The following is a 15075-nucleotide window of genomic DNA, read 5'->3' as shown; positions in this document are numbered from 1 at the left end:
TATCCCTTTCCCTTTCTCTCTGTAAAATATATATATATATATATATATATATATATATATATATATATATATATATATATATATAATCGAACTATATTTACCTGCTCATTGGGTTCGGCCCTGGTGCTCAGAAGCCTCATCTTTCCTCCTACCCCCCCCCCCCCATGCCCCGACCCCACCATCCAGTACAGAGCCTGGCAGGTGGCCGGAGGGAGGTAAACACAGGCCCAGCCCCGTGGGGAGTGGGGCAGGGGACGGCTGCAGTGCAGATGCACAGTACAGACGGGTGAGTGTGGCCTCCGAGACGCCTTCACTTCAGGAAGTGGCAGAGATGACTCGATGTGTCACATTCCTTTTCCTCCTGAGTCAGGGATCAACTCACTGGCACACAGGCCCTGTCCTGAGAGCACTCGGGGAGCCGCTGCAAACTCCATGAGCCTTAAAGTCACAGCATTTGTCTTTCTGACGCATAAAGCCCTCAACGAGTGTGCACACTCAGACAGACCGCCACCAATGCAGACCCAGGAGCTTGCTTCTGCCCCACCATCCCTGGAGGGCTTTCTTCTGCTCCCCACACTGGCAGTTCACTGTATAAGAAGATTCCCTGAGGGGTTAAGGCCAGGCCACTGCAGCAGACACCTAGGAGAAAGTCCAGCTCTGCTGCTTATGAGCTGTGCAAACCTGGGCAGGTTACTTAGCCTCTCTGGGCCTGTTTTCCCATCTTTCTGGCAAGGTGGGCTGAGGATTAGAGAGCATCACTGTAAAGCCCCCCGCACACGACTGGTGTACAGGAGGGATTCAACAAACTGCAGGAACTTTTAATATATGTCAACCATCTATTAGTAACTTAGAGCAGAGCACAGAACCTTCTGATGGACTCCCACAGCCCACAGCAGCGGTTCTCAAACCCAGACATATGTCAGAATCCCCTGGCTGTTTGACCAGACTGCTGGGTCTCAGCCCCAGAGTTTCTGATTCAGTGGGCTTCAGGGGCAGGGTGCAGGGACCACACTCTCCCCAGGACCAAGTCCCAGCTCCTGAGGTCTGTTTGTAGAGCCATTCATGACTCAGACCCAGCGCTTCCCCAATTGGCCTAATCCTTCCCTGGTCCCTCTCGCAGGCCCTGGGCTCCAGACATCGCGACGGGACAAGGTTCTGTCCTGTGTGCTCTGCGTGTCCTATCTCAGCCCCTTCCCCTGTCCGTCCAGAACCAGAGCAAGCACGACCTGCTCAGTTCTCCACGTCCATCCCGTCCTCTCTGTGTTCCCCGGGCATCTCGCTTGTTCCTCTTTGCAGTGGATTAGGCCCACGGACCTGCAAGGAATAAAGACTGTGATGTCTGATCTTCCCTCCTGGACGGCAGCGTCCCGGGTCAGAGGCTGTGTGGCAAAAGGCTGAGGTTTTCCACCAGGTCTTACAGCCTTTTGTTTGTCTTTGGTTTTTACTAGTAAATGCAAATAAGTATCCATTGACTTGAAAGGAAGGAAAGCTGACAGAGAGGTTAAGGAACTAGAATGAATAACCCTGGGCAAGGGGAAGTTGTGGGCGAACACTCTTCAATAATAGAACCATTAAAATAAAGATGACATTGACCAACTGATCTTTACCCCTGTGACAGAACAAATTTGAGGAAATGGGATCAAGTTGTGACACGTTAGGTTTAGGTCTGGTCTGGGGAAGTTCCTGTCATTGAGAATTATTAAGTGATCAGCCAGGGTTAGCAAGGGCAGATGAGAATAATCTCGGCTAAACTTTAACAATGGAACTGATGATCTCAATCACCATGCACGTTTCAGAGGTCTTACACCTTGCTCTTTTTTATACCCTGCTTTTATACCTTGGGTACAAAGTTGAGAGGAGGGAAGTGCCCTTCCCAGGTTTGTTTGTTTTTTAAAAATGGATATGAGTAAGGATACACTTTTAAGTTACAAGTTGCTAACAATATTTCAAAAGTAACAAGTGGTGTGTGTGTTTTTTTGAATGGATACCATAGGGAAGTGGTTCTTTTCCCATTTGGAGGAGGTAATGAGAACCCAAACCAGCCAAAACTGTGATGCTAATAGGATTTATGCAATACCACACATCCTCTCTTCCCATTTGCCGGGTTTAACCATCATATTTGCAAAAAGTTAAGGTTTTTCTTCCTCATTTTTAATGGAAAGTCTTCAAATTTCTGCTAGCTGGAGGAAGTGGCTCTTGTCCTCTCAACACTGAACAGGAAATGTAATAAGTTATTATTATTCTGATGAACTGAAAGGGTAGCTCTTGCAGTCAGTTCTTCCTGCCGCTTGAACCCTGGCAGCTGCGACTGTGTTTGTGCCAGACGGGACTCTTGTCACCTGCTGGGCTAGGACTTTTTTGGATGGGGGGGAGGCATTGGAGAGGAAGGAAAGCACCCATCTTGGGCGCTACCAAGCCACCAGGAAAAATGTGTTCTCTGCAAGGGAAGCTTTCTGCCAACCTATGGGCTCAAGGTAAACACTGCCTCTGCTGGGGGCAGGTGACCTATCTGAGGCCAGTGTGGTGTGGGAGGACCACAGGTCAGGTCACACCTGCTCTGACGCTGGACTATCTGGGGATCACTGCCTGCTTATCTCGCTTTAGTCCTGCGTTTTAGAGCCCTGCCTACATCCTGAACTTTTGAATCAAGACACCTTAAGGCAGGAAATGGCTCTAAATTCCAGGGCACACCAATTTCCTGCAGATCCCAATACCTTGGCTTTTAGCTTATTTGCCTCTATAATTCTATAGGAACTTGTCTGTCCCCCCCAGTAAAATAATCCAAAGCAGCTGGGGTTCAATAGCCTAAACTTCATCCTTCATTATTACTAGTTTAGGGGGAAAAAAATCCCTCTTTACTTGAACCTGAACAACAGTCTGACTGGGACTAAGACAAAAATGTCCCCAATAAACTGTGAAAAAGACAATCCAAACAGTCTGCTATTTCTTCTGCCATCAACCACATCTTTTTTTTTTTTTTTAACTGATAGGTCCGACCAGCCCACATCCTTTGGCCCTGTATGGTCAGCACGAGCACAGCCCCGCTGGCTCTGAAGCACTCCTGCTCTCGCTTCTCCTTTCACCACTGCGATGACCTGATTCAAGCAGTGGCCTCCTTACTGCCTCCTGGACCCACCCCGACACTTTCCCATAACACAGACATGTGATCGCGTCCCTCCCCAGCCTACATACAACACATCCAGATAAAATCGCAACTGCATGGCTTGCACATAGGCCCTTGGAGTACAGGATGCTGTCCTTGTGAGAGATCGCTGAACACCCCTCCCCCACGCCAGTCCCCACCCAACAAGGCAACCCTGGACACACAGGACCACACGGTAAGCAAGAATGGGGTATTTTTCTGGACACTTTCAGGCTGGCTGAGGCACGTCGTGTCCTGGGCGCCCACCACACTTTGCAACTGCTTCCCAGTCACACAAGCACCCTCCCCAGCAGTCCAAGTATCCAGACCCTGCCTCCCCCGCCCCCCTCCCCCACCGGCCTGGCGCAGGCTTCACCCTGTGATGGGGCTGGACGACCAAGGAGACAGGGGAGCCTGCTGGGCGGGGAGCGCTGGCAGGAAGCAGACGGGCAGCCTCTCAGAATGGGGACAGAGATGTGGGACGTGGGTAATCTCGCTCACCGCCCACTCAGCATTCAACCTCAAAAGCTCACTAAGAACTTCAGACGGGCCGAGTCTTCTGTTTCGTGGAAGCCCCCTGTCTCAGGCTCAGTGCTTTGGGGCAGAAGGGAAGAGTTGAGCTTTAACGGTCTTCCTAGCAGTGGACCCCACAGGAAGCCCACACATGGCAACCACAGGGAACACAGACAAGGCAAACGACTTCCTATAGACGGGGTGGAGAACCTAAAGGTGTTTGGAGGGAGGGCCCCCTGTGGGCAGAGTCCCACCCATGCCAGCTCTGGAGGCATGGAAGTGGGTCCGCCGTGTGCTGCGGGGGGGGGGGGGGGGGGGGGGGGGGCGGGGGGGGCGGCGTGCTTCCCTTGCAGGTGGGGGTCAGGATATGGCAGGGAGACAGGCCAGAGGGTAGATGCCCTAGGGCGAGGATAACCTGTAGAGCTGATGAGCATCAGGGTGGCTACAGACCCATCTGGCAAAAAGAACAGCCCGACAGCATTCCTGGTCCACTGGAAACACCATGTGGGAAAAACACCAATATTCTTTCCCATGCGTTTCAAAGATAGGAAAACACAGAGGGGGGCGGGCGGGGGGAGCTGAACACGGACACGGCAGATAGAGTTCCTGCAGCACCTCCTGAAAACAACACTGTGCAGAGGAGGCCCAGGCTTGGAACTCCCCTTGTCATGGTCTCGTAAAACACGGATTTAGTGACCTTTAAAGATTCACCTTTATTGTTTCAGTTTTCCTGGTGTGAGAATTCCTGGCTGATAACTGAAAAAAGCAAGCTCGTATTTCCTTATCAACGCAGAGAATGCGTTCATGTTACAGATTTGCCATGGGGGGGGGGGGGGGGGGAGAGCTGGAGGGAAGGAAATGAGGGAGAGGCATTTGGAATATTTGTTACTGACAAAATGAACTAGAAGGCCACTGATTTAAGTGTCTGTGGTTCTTCAAATGGAGTAGTAACCTGCACCAAGCTTTCCCTCCAGGGTGGGACGGGAGGCTGGGAGACAGCCACGGAGAGGCAGGGCATCCACCAATCCTGGAGCCCAGGCAGAGCTCCGCCCTCGGGGATTTCCTCTGCGGGGTCTCCCTTCCAGGGCCCTGCAGCCAATCTGTTTCTGATAAGTCTCCTTACCACCTCAATAAGGGCTATGTAGGCCCTATCTCAAAAGCTATAAATGTTAATGCCCTGTCTGTTGGTCAGGGTTCCTGAATTAAGTGCTTTGTGCTATCTGTAAAGTCATAAAAATAGGTGAAGGTGTGTTCTATTTTTTGGCAAGATTCCTTTAAGTCTAAACCACTCCCGCCATCTTCTCGACTAGGAAGCTTTCTTCCTCAACTGCCTCTTGGAATTACTCCTTCTCTTGATTTCCTGCCCATCCTCCAAAGCCCACTTCAAGACACCCCCCCCCCCTCCCAAAGCCCTCCTGCTTCCTGCAGCCACACTCCCACCAGCTCCCACCGCTCTCCCACCGTCTCTGATCACAGCTGCTCGGTTACTGTTAGCTTCACCCCCGCCCTCCCTACCCCCCTCCCTACCCCCGTCCTCTCCCCTCTCCGCCGGACTGTGACCTGTGAAGTCACAGCTATGTCTCCATCTTGTTTCGCACCAGCACCGTGTTTTACGTCCCATAAATGTTGGTTGGCCTGGGTATGGATGACTCTCCCCCTAGGTCTTGGATAACTGAGGATAAACAGTTACCTTAATGAAAACAGCCTGCGTCTACATTTTCTTACTTGGAATAAACAGAACTATCGACATAAGAACTTACCATGTTTTTTATCTGTAAGTAAATACTCTTCTTATGTCTGAAAACAAATGCCCTCCCAAAGACAGGCAGACAGAGGTATAACCACAAAAATGTCTTAAAAGGCAAAACTTACAGCCTTCCAGGTAAGTTTATTTCTATTTAATTAATATAAATGAAACCAAGTCCAATACTTGCAGATAAAGCACTTTCTAGAAGCTGTTTTTGCCAACTATTTTACAAAACCACTACCCTACCCCCAACAATGCAAAGCAGTTTGCCAAACCTTGCCAGTGTGTGATAACGAACATCAATGGATAGCCAAAGCAATTCCTTTTTTTAAACTAATAGGTTAGCCAAAGAAGCAGTAATTGGACACAGGGAGTGCTTTTACTCACAGTATCTTTGGGGGATAATATTGCATTTCCACTTTCGCAGCTAGTGGGGAGACTGAGCATAAATGATACCATTTGATTAGAATGCCAATATCATCTTATTGTTTTCTGGGTAGGTATGATTTTAAAATGCACATAATTCAAGTGGCCGAAAGGAAAAGGGAGGGGAAGTGGCACTTGTTGAAAGGTCTCTCTGAAAAACAATTTTGTTTTGATAGCACTTGCTGTTTTATGCATATGTGGGTAGTTTTTGTAATAAAACGTGAGGTGCTTTTTCAAAACTGTAGCTGGCGGGTTTTTCTCCAGTGGCTAGCAGTTCATGGGACCCCCGGTCCTTTAGTTCAAATAAGGTGGCACCCGGCCCCACCTGTTGAACACTTAATTAAGCAACACCTGAAGTGCTCAAAGTGAACAATCCCATTCGGTTTCTCGGCTTTCTCTTCCCTCCAGGATCCTCAGGCGCCCGTACAAGGACTCTGGACATAGAAGGCATCTCCATGAGCATGTTCTGCCCCAGCCTCTAGCATATTCCTGTTATTTTTCTCAAGGCCCGACTCCCCAGTGGGCTTTCCCCCTCTTCTCACCCAAACACAGTTAGTTCTGCAAATGCCTCTCTGAGTCTGCAGGGGCTTCTGAGCCATCCTGCACACGGGAGTCACCACAGCCTCGACCAATTCTACCAGAGAAGGGAAATCTGAAACTGCTGAAGCCAAGGAAACCACCGCCACTCACCCTTCCTTCTGAGGAACTCCCGAGCCAACAAGGTTTCCGAGGCATTTGCGGTGCTGGGCTTGGCGCACAAGAGCTCCCCTCGTGAGGACAGAAAGTCAGTAACTGGCTTTCTTTCTCTTTCTTTTCTTTTCTTTTCTTTTCTTTTCTTTTCTTTTCTTTTCTTTTCTTTTCTTTTCTTTTCTTTTCTTTGCTTGCTTGCTTGCTTGCTTGCTTGCTTTATCAGTAACTGTACTGAGTGATGGATAGAGACAACTCCTCCCAAAGGACTGGGCAGCGACAGGGATCTGGGAAGATGCTCATTTGGGGGCACCTCTAGCACTCTTTACGCTGAAGCCATACCCAGGGGGTGAGGGGATGGGTGGGGGGAGAGTCTGGCATCAGTGACACTAACCACTACCCCGCGGTGCCTGCCGCCCCAGCTCCATCCAGCTGAGCTCCAGGACAGCAGGGCTGTTTCTGGCTCCCCCACGGCCTTGAAACCCCGCGTGTACCTTGGTTTCTCCCATTGCAAACAGTATTGTGTCCTAACACCATCCAAGGGGCTCTGAGAACAAGTGATTCTGCGGTTATTCAGGGCCAGAACCTGAACTGGTGGACCTTAAACTGCGTGTGGGGGAAGTCGGAGGGGGCATGAAAAAGTGGGGGGCGGGGGTTTCAGCTTTTCTGCAGAAACTGCCCAATTCGTTTTTGCCGCCCGCTCCAGGCATCCCCGCGAGGCGAGCGCAGCGCTAGCCTTCCGACGACCCAGGAAACAGGTTGGGAGACCGTGCGACGCCCAGGGAGAGGGACCGACCCAGAGCTCCTGGGGACTCCAGATTCCCGAACGGGGCATTGTCTGCGCCCCGGACCTCCCCCGGGCGTATGCTGCTGGCAGGGGAAGGGGCTGCGTCTACCCAGCAGCGGCTGTGCGCGGGGAGCTCGTGCTCCAGAAATGCTGGGGGACAAATGACATCAAAGCCTGCCATCAAGTGGGCTTTTGGAGCGCCCGTGTCCGGCGCCGGGGTCCCGCACCTCCCCATACTCCATCTACTCGCCCTTTCCCTCCCGCCACGGTCCAACCCGCGTAACCACCTCCCCAACTTTCTGCCTTCTCTGCCCCCAAAGCCTCCGCTCTTGTTTCTCCGTCCAGCCGTCGAGTCATCTCGCAGCCCCCGCGCCCCGGGCCGCCCCAGCTCCCGTAGGGCGCCGCGCGGGCCGCCGCCTTACCTGCAGGGAGCCGAGCAGCGCGCAGAGCGCCAGCAGCGCGGACAGCGGGCGGCGCCGCCGGGCGCGCGGGACCATGGCGCGGAGGGGCGGGCTGGGCGCCGCGCTCAGCGGCCTCTGCGGCGGGTTCCGCGCGGCCGGCGGCTCAGGGCCTCGGCGTCGGCCCGCCCCGCCCCCCGCCGCGCCCCGCCCCGCCCGGGCACCTGTCCCCGCCCGCGCGACGTCCCCCTCCAGCCGGGCGGGGCCGCGGCGGCCAGGTGGTGCCCGAGGCTGGGCGCGGACGGGGACCGGCGCGGCGTCTGCGGCGGGATAGACCCGGGCGCCGGGAGACGAGGGCGGCGGGAGGACCCGCGTGCGCCCAGCAGTGGGTGCGGGGCTTAGCCCGGAGCCTCCTCCCCTTGGCGCTGCGGGTTGCCTGCGACCTGACCCGGGTGTCTGTCCAGTTCGCAGGCGTCCCGGGGAGGAGAGGCAGCCTGGCCCCCGCCCGCGCCCGTGCGCCCAGCCCATCCAGGCGGGGCCTCCCAAGGGTGAACGGCCCACCGGCGGGAATTAAGGGGAAGGGGATCTTCGCGGATTACAGGGAAAGGATCACCACGTAACCATCCAGCGCGCTTCATAAAACCCTCCTTCACAGTTTGCTGCCCACTTAGTCTCCTCCAGGGTCCTTCTCCAGGCTGCCAGCCGCCACTGTCTCCGCCCCTCGCCCCGGTCAAGGCACGGGTCCTGGCTCGGCCTCTATCCTGATAAAGAACCGGCCAGCGGTCTGGGGCACTGCACCTGCTGTTCGGGTCCCTGTAATTCCTTCCTCAGGAGTGTGTCTCCCCTCACATGCTAGGTCGGTGCTGGACGCACATGTATAGCCACTCCTTTGTACAGATAACTTTTTGAGTGAAAATACTTGACCCATGTCGATAGAATACATTGTTTTGAATTCCTTGAGGACGTGCCTCACCCTTTTGACCCAGCACACGGTGTAGCTTAGTATTGATTCCCTGTGCATGTGAGAAAACTATGCATTCCACTGCTGGGTGAAGTGGTTTATAAACGTCATTTAAGTTAAATTGGTGGAAATACCCATATTGATTTTCTGTCTTCTTCTCCTGAGAAAACTGGAAATTTCCAACAATAATTGTGGATTGGTCTATTTTCCCTTTCAGTCCTGTTTTTCCCTCATGTTTTGAAGCTCTGATTAGAGGCATAAACATTTAGGATTGTGTCTTCTTGATAAACTGACCCTTTTATCGTGATGGTGAAATGGGGTTCTGAAGTCTACTCTGACCTCAGTTGTATGTACAGGCACCTCACTTTCCATATGAATAGCACATGCAGGGCACATCTCATTCTATCATTTTATGCTATCTGTGTCTGTTTTAAAGTGACAGCATATAATTGGGTCTTGCTTTTTCATTTTATCCAGTTTGACAATTTCTATCTTTTGACTGGAGTGTTTAGACGTTTCATATGTCATGTGATTATAGATATGGTGAAGTTTAAGTCTATCTTGCTATTTGTTTCTATTTGTTCCATCTTTGTTCCTTTTTTTAATCTTTTGGATCATTTGAGAATATTTTAGGATTCCATTTTCTCTCCACTGTTATCTTATACTAGAGGCCCAGGGCATGGATTCCTGCACCAGCGGGGTCCCTTGGCCTGGCCTGCGCCCTCTCCCAATCTGAAACACCTTGGGTGGTGTCGGACTGCCGGTTTCCGCCTGATCCCAGCAGGCCAGGCCAAGGAACCCGGAACTCTAGTATGCATATAACATCTTCAGTTAATCTCTTCCTGCCTTCCTCCTTCCCCCTTCCCTCTGAGATTCATCAGTCTGCTCCATGTTTCCTGTGCATTGAGCATCTGCCCCCTAGTGGTCAGTGCACATCATAGCTACTGGTCGAACGGTTGAATGGTTGCTTAGGCTTTTATATATATAGACTAGAGGCTTGTTGCATGAAATTCATGCATGGGGGGGTATCCCTCAGCCCGGCCTGCACCATCTCCAATCTGGGACCCCTCAGGGGATGTCCAATTGCTGGTTTAGGCCCGATCCTGCACTGCTGGCACAGGGATCGGGCCTAAACCGGCAGTCGGACATCCCTCTCACAATCCAGGACCGCTGGCTCCTAACCGCTTGCCTGCCTGATTGCCCCTAACCACTTCTGCCTGCCAGCCTGATCGCCCCCTAACTGCTCCTCTGCCGGCCTGATTGACGCCTAACTGCTCCCCTGCCAGCCTGATCGCCCCCAACTGCCCTTCCCTACCAGCCTGATTGCCCCCAACTGCCCTCCCCTGCTGGCCTGATCGCCTACAACTGCCCTCCCCTGCCATGACCCGCCTCTTCTGCCAGGACCCGCCTTCTTCGCATGAGGCAGCAGAGATGCTGGGACCGGCCTCCTCACCCCCAAGGCCTCACCGCACAGAGCAGCCCAGGCCCTGCCTCCGCTGTGCATGTGGCCATCTTGTGGTGGCCATCTTCGTGGCAGTCAACTTGTGATGACATCACACACGAGGGTGCAAGGACCACCTAGGCTTTTATTAGTATAGATACCTCCTTGTTTTACTTTTTTAGCTCTGGCATTATAATATGCACCTGTAAATTATCACAGTCTACCTTCAGATAAAATTCTGCCACTTCAAGTGTCCTGTAAGAACCAGGTGTACCCTCTCCCTGCTCCTGCCGCTGTGCCACTGTAGTCAGACGACTTGCTGTGCTTGGTGACTCCTTACTGTGCAGCCTGATTCGTGCACCGCCCGCTTGCTTGGCTGCCTTTTGGAAAGCAATCTGGTGGTGTTGACTAAATAATTTTAAAGTGCAAATATCCTCTGACAAAGCAATTCCATACCTTGGAATCTTATATATCAATCCATGAAGAGAGAGGTATAAGGATATTTGCCTTAGAATTTTTGGAAAACCACTAAGAGAAAACTGGGAAGATTTGTTAATATAGAAATGGTAGAAAAAATTGTGGCCTATCATAATATAGAATATAATGCAGCTATTTAAAAACATAAAGTAGTTTGGGAAAGATGTCCACAGTTCAGGGGTAGGCAAAAGTAGATTAAATTACCAGCCATCATTACCTGAAAGATAAATCATAAGTAAGGATATGAAATAACAACACAAATAATACAATAATTAATACATAATAAAACAAAAGTAAAATGTGTTTTGCCCACCCCTGTATATTAAGTAAAAGAAGCAAGTAGGTGAACGTGAGCGTGGTATCACCATTGATATCTCCCTGTGGAAATTCGAGATCAGCAAGTATTATGTGACCATCATTGATGCCCCAGGACACAGAGACTTCATTCATCAAAAACATGATTACAGGCACATCTCAGGCTGACGGTGCTGTCCTGATTGTTGCTGCAGGTGTTGGTGAATTTGAAGCAGGTACCTTCAGGAATGGACAGACCCGTGAGCATGCCCTTCTGGCTTACACACTGGGTGTGAAACAGCTGATTGTTGGTGTTAACAAAATGGATTCCACTGAGCCACCCTACAGCTAGACAATGTGGGCATCAACGTCAAGAATGTGTCTGTCAAAGATGTTCGCCGTGGCAATGTGGCTGGTGACAGCAAAACTGACCCACCAATGGAAGTAGCTGGCTTCACAGCTCAGGTGATTATCCTGAACCACCCAGGCCAAATGAGTGCTGGATATGCACCTGTGCTGGATTGTCACACAGCTCATACTGCTTGCAAATTTGCTGAGCTGAAGGAGATCAACGAAGATCTTTTTTGATCTTCGTTTTCTGGGAAATAGCTGGAAGATGGCCCTAAGTTTTTGACATCTGGCGATGCTGCCGTTGTTGGTATGACTCCTGGCAAGCCCATGTGTGCTGAGAGCTTCTCTGACTACCTTCCTCTGGGCCATTCTGCTGCTCATGACACGAGACAGACAGTTGCTATTGGTGTCATCAAAGCTGTGGATGAGAAGGCAGCGGGAGCTGGCAAACTCACCAAGTCTGCCCAGAAAGCTCAGAAGGCTAAATGAATATTATTCCCAACTCCTGCCACCCCGTCTTACTCAGTGGTGGAAGAACGGACTCAGAACTATTTGTCTCAATTGGCCATTTAAGTTTAATAGTAAGACTGGTTAATGATTACAATGCACCAGAAAACATTCAGAAGGAAAAGAGAATGTTTTGTGGACCATTTGGTTCTTTTGTGTGCGTGGCAGTTTTTAAGTTATTAGTTTTTAAAGTCAGTACTTCTTAATGGAAACAACTTGACCAAAAATCTGTCACAGAATTTTGAGACCCATTAAAATAACAAAGTTTAATGAGGAAAAAAAATAAGCAAGTAATAGAATGATCACCCCATGCTTTTTAACAACAATCATTAAGTAGAAATATATGGAAAGACAATAAATAGCAAACACCAGTATACTTACACTTACAAGTTCATTTAATCCTTACAATGGCCTTGTAAGGAATACTATTATCATTCCCATTTTACAGATGAGATAGCTGTGACACATAGGTCAGTAACTTGCCGAGGGTCATTGGCCATTAAGTAGCAGACTTGGGATTCAGACCCTGGCTGCCTGGCTCTGCAGTGTTAGTCCTGCCTCACTAAGCACCACATTTTAAAATATATATATATTATTGATTTCAGAGAGAAAGGATGAGGGAGAGAGAGATAGAAACATTAGTGATGAGAATCATTGACTGGCTGCTTCCTGCACGTCCCACGCTGGGGATCGAGCCCACAACTCGGGCATATTCCCTGACCTGGAACTGAACAATGACCTCCTGATTCACAGGTCCATGCTCAACCACTGAGCTATGCTGGCCATGCAGCACCAAATTTTTAATATCAGGTGAGTTGCAGAAGGAGAAACTACTAATTTTATTTTTAATGTTACTAAATTATTTACATTGAGGAAAAAGTACTTCTGCATTTGAACTGACAGCTGTGTAAACTTGGTAAATAGATGGTAAAACTCTAAATGAAGTGAGTGAAGGAATGGTTATAAGTACAGATGAAAGAAAGAAGTCATCTGGCCTATTGTTATCTTGAATGTGGAGACAGGCTTTCCGGGAAAAGCAGTGGAGTAAAAGCTGGATGAGATGACGCTTTTGCCAAAAGGAACTATACTTTCACTGTGGCACTTCATGAGAAACAAACACCACAGCTCATTCCTGGCATATTTCCAGCATTACCCCCTTCTTTGTTAAAAAAAGATTAGGGGATTTAAGACTTCTGCTTGGAAAGCCCCAGAGGTGAGTGTGCTGGTTTTAGAAGCACTTTGAAAAATAAAATGCCCATGTTAACATATTAAATCTAGTTTTTGAAAAAGCTTAATTAAAAAAATTAAATTACTTATTAAATACTATTTCTGCATTTACAGAACTATCACTTAAATATTTTATAAATATTAATGGAGAATACCATATTACCAATGTAATCCATTAAAATGGGCTTGAGAATGCCCTCTTTTTTATATAAATAAACATTATTATGAGAAACATGGAAGTATGCTAAAGCAAATACAATTTTTCTCTCTGAAAAATGCACACACTGTAGCTAAAGGGGTTGTCCATCATTTACAGAAACTAGTTAAATGTTACTTATAATTTAAAAACCACCCACATTTGTAAGCACATGTATAATTAAATTTGGTTATATATACTAATTGTAAAATGCATTTTAAACAACAGTATTTATTAAAGTTAAATGTTTCCAATTTCTTAAAAGTACTCAACTGATAATGAATTGTATTTGGATGCAGAAAAACAAAGCACATGATACACACACAGGAATCATAGGTTTATTTTAAAATTTTTATATGAACAGTGTGCACTTCATCTTGGAAATCCCCACTAGACCCCTCTTCTGCACAAACTCAAGTTATCAGAATTAAAAAGGTAAAGTAAAAATGTGGCCATCATTTTTTATTCAAGTGAATGGCTTATATTACATTTGAACAGTCTTCGTTTAAGCACCCAAGACAGAGGCATGATCTCATTAAGGTAATGCTTATAAATGTCAATAAGAATGAGAATGAATCAGTTTATGTAATTTTCTTCACATGATGATAGAAGAACAGTTCTGTCACTGGGCACAGAGCTAAAGAGAATACATAGACTGGTTGGCATGGCTCAGTGGTTGACTGTAGACCCATGAACCAGGAGGTCATGGTTGGATTCCAGGTCAGGGCACATGCCTGTGTTTTGGGCTTGGTCCCCAGTAGGGGGCATGCAGGAGGCAGCCTATCAATGATTCTCTCTTATCATTGATGTTTCTCTCTTTCTCCCTCTACCTTCCTCTATCTGAAATCAATTAAACACACACACACACATTAAGAAAAAAAAAAAGAATACATTAAAAAGCAAATTTTTTAAGTGAACATAAGACTTTACAAATCTTTCAGTGAAAAAAATAAATACAATTTTTATTACCTAATCCTTTTATGTTTTGCTCTTTCCCTCATCTTGCCTCTAAAATACTTTTTAAACAAAAGTAAAGCATTAATAAATCAGTGTCCATCCAGAGATAAATTAAGGTTTCAATACTACGGTATTCCACAATGACACCCAAAAATGATATGAAAATTTATGAAAAATTTGTGAGATGTAGACAGGGAAACTCATCTTGGTTGCGTTGACAGACAAGAATTTTTCTAGTTCTACAAATTTGGTATTCAAAATAAATGCATTTCTGAACTGTAAAACAAGTATTGTTTTATGGCCAGGTTCAGATTGGCCTCAATAGACAACTGATGCTGTTGTCCAGAGTAAAATAGAGTGATTTCCTTTTTAAGTAATATTTTACTGAAGTATAACTTACATAAAGTGTACAGCTTGATGAATGAACATAAAATGAAAACATACATGTAGCCAGCACCTGAATCATGAAGAATCACCAGCACCCCTTATACTCTCTTCTTTTCATTACCTTTCATCCTTCTTGATAGATTTAATTATAATACCATTGATCAGTTTTGTCTGCTTTTTCACATCTGTTCATGGGAGAGATGGGCCTGTCCTTTTCCTTTCTGAATTGGGTTCTGTCAAGATTTCATGTTAGGGTGTTAGGGCGAGATTGTGAAATACACTGAGTGGCCAGATTATTATGATCTCTGAATGCATAATAATCTGGCTACTCAGTACACACACACACACACACACACACACACACACACACACACACATTAGAGGCTCGGTGCATGAATTCGTGCATGGGTGGGGTCCGGCCAGCCTGGCCAGGGGGAGGGGACATGGGCGGTTGGCCGGCCTCCCTGCTGGTCGAACTCCTGGTCGAGGGGACAATTTGCATATTAGCCTTTTATTATATAGGATATACACCGAGTGGCCAGATTATTATGTGTCATTTGAACTTGTATGTATGGTA

The 15075-nt window shown here is 48.1% G+C and overlaps 1 protein-coding gene across 2 annotated transcripts in view; it reads right to left on the bottom strand.

Moving 5' to 3' along the window:
- The window catches only part of TNFRSF11A (TNF receptor superfamily member 11a), a 50170-nt gene extending 42344 nt beyond the window's left edge, over positions 1–7826 (bottom strand). For both annotated transcript variants that reach the window (XM_079784624.1, XM_079784625.1), the window contains exon 1: positions 7725–7826. In XM_079784624.1, the coding sequence (XP_079640750.1) occupies positions 7725–7799 (75 nt within the window). In that variant the 5' untranslated portion in view covers positions 7800–7826. The remainder of the gene's footprint in view (positions 1–7724) is intronic.
- Positions 7827–15075: the final 7249 nt, after the last annotated feature.

This window comes from Cnephaeus nilssonii (assembly GCF_951640355.1).
Source record: "Cnephaeus nilssonii genome assembly, chromosome: 11".
Classification (NCBI taxonomy): domain Eukaryota; kingdom Metazoa; phylum Chordata; class Mammalia; order Chiroptera; family Vespertilionidae; genus Cnephaeus; species Cnephaeus nilssonii.
This window is presented reverse-complemented; position numbering and strand designations above follow the sequence as displayed.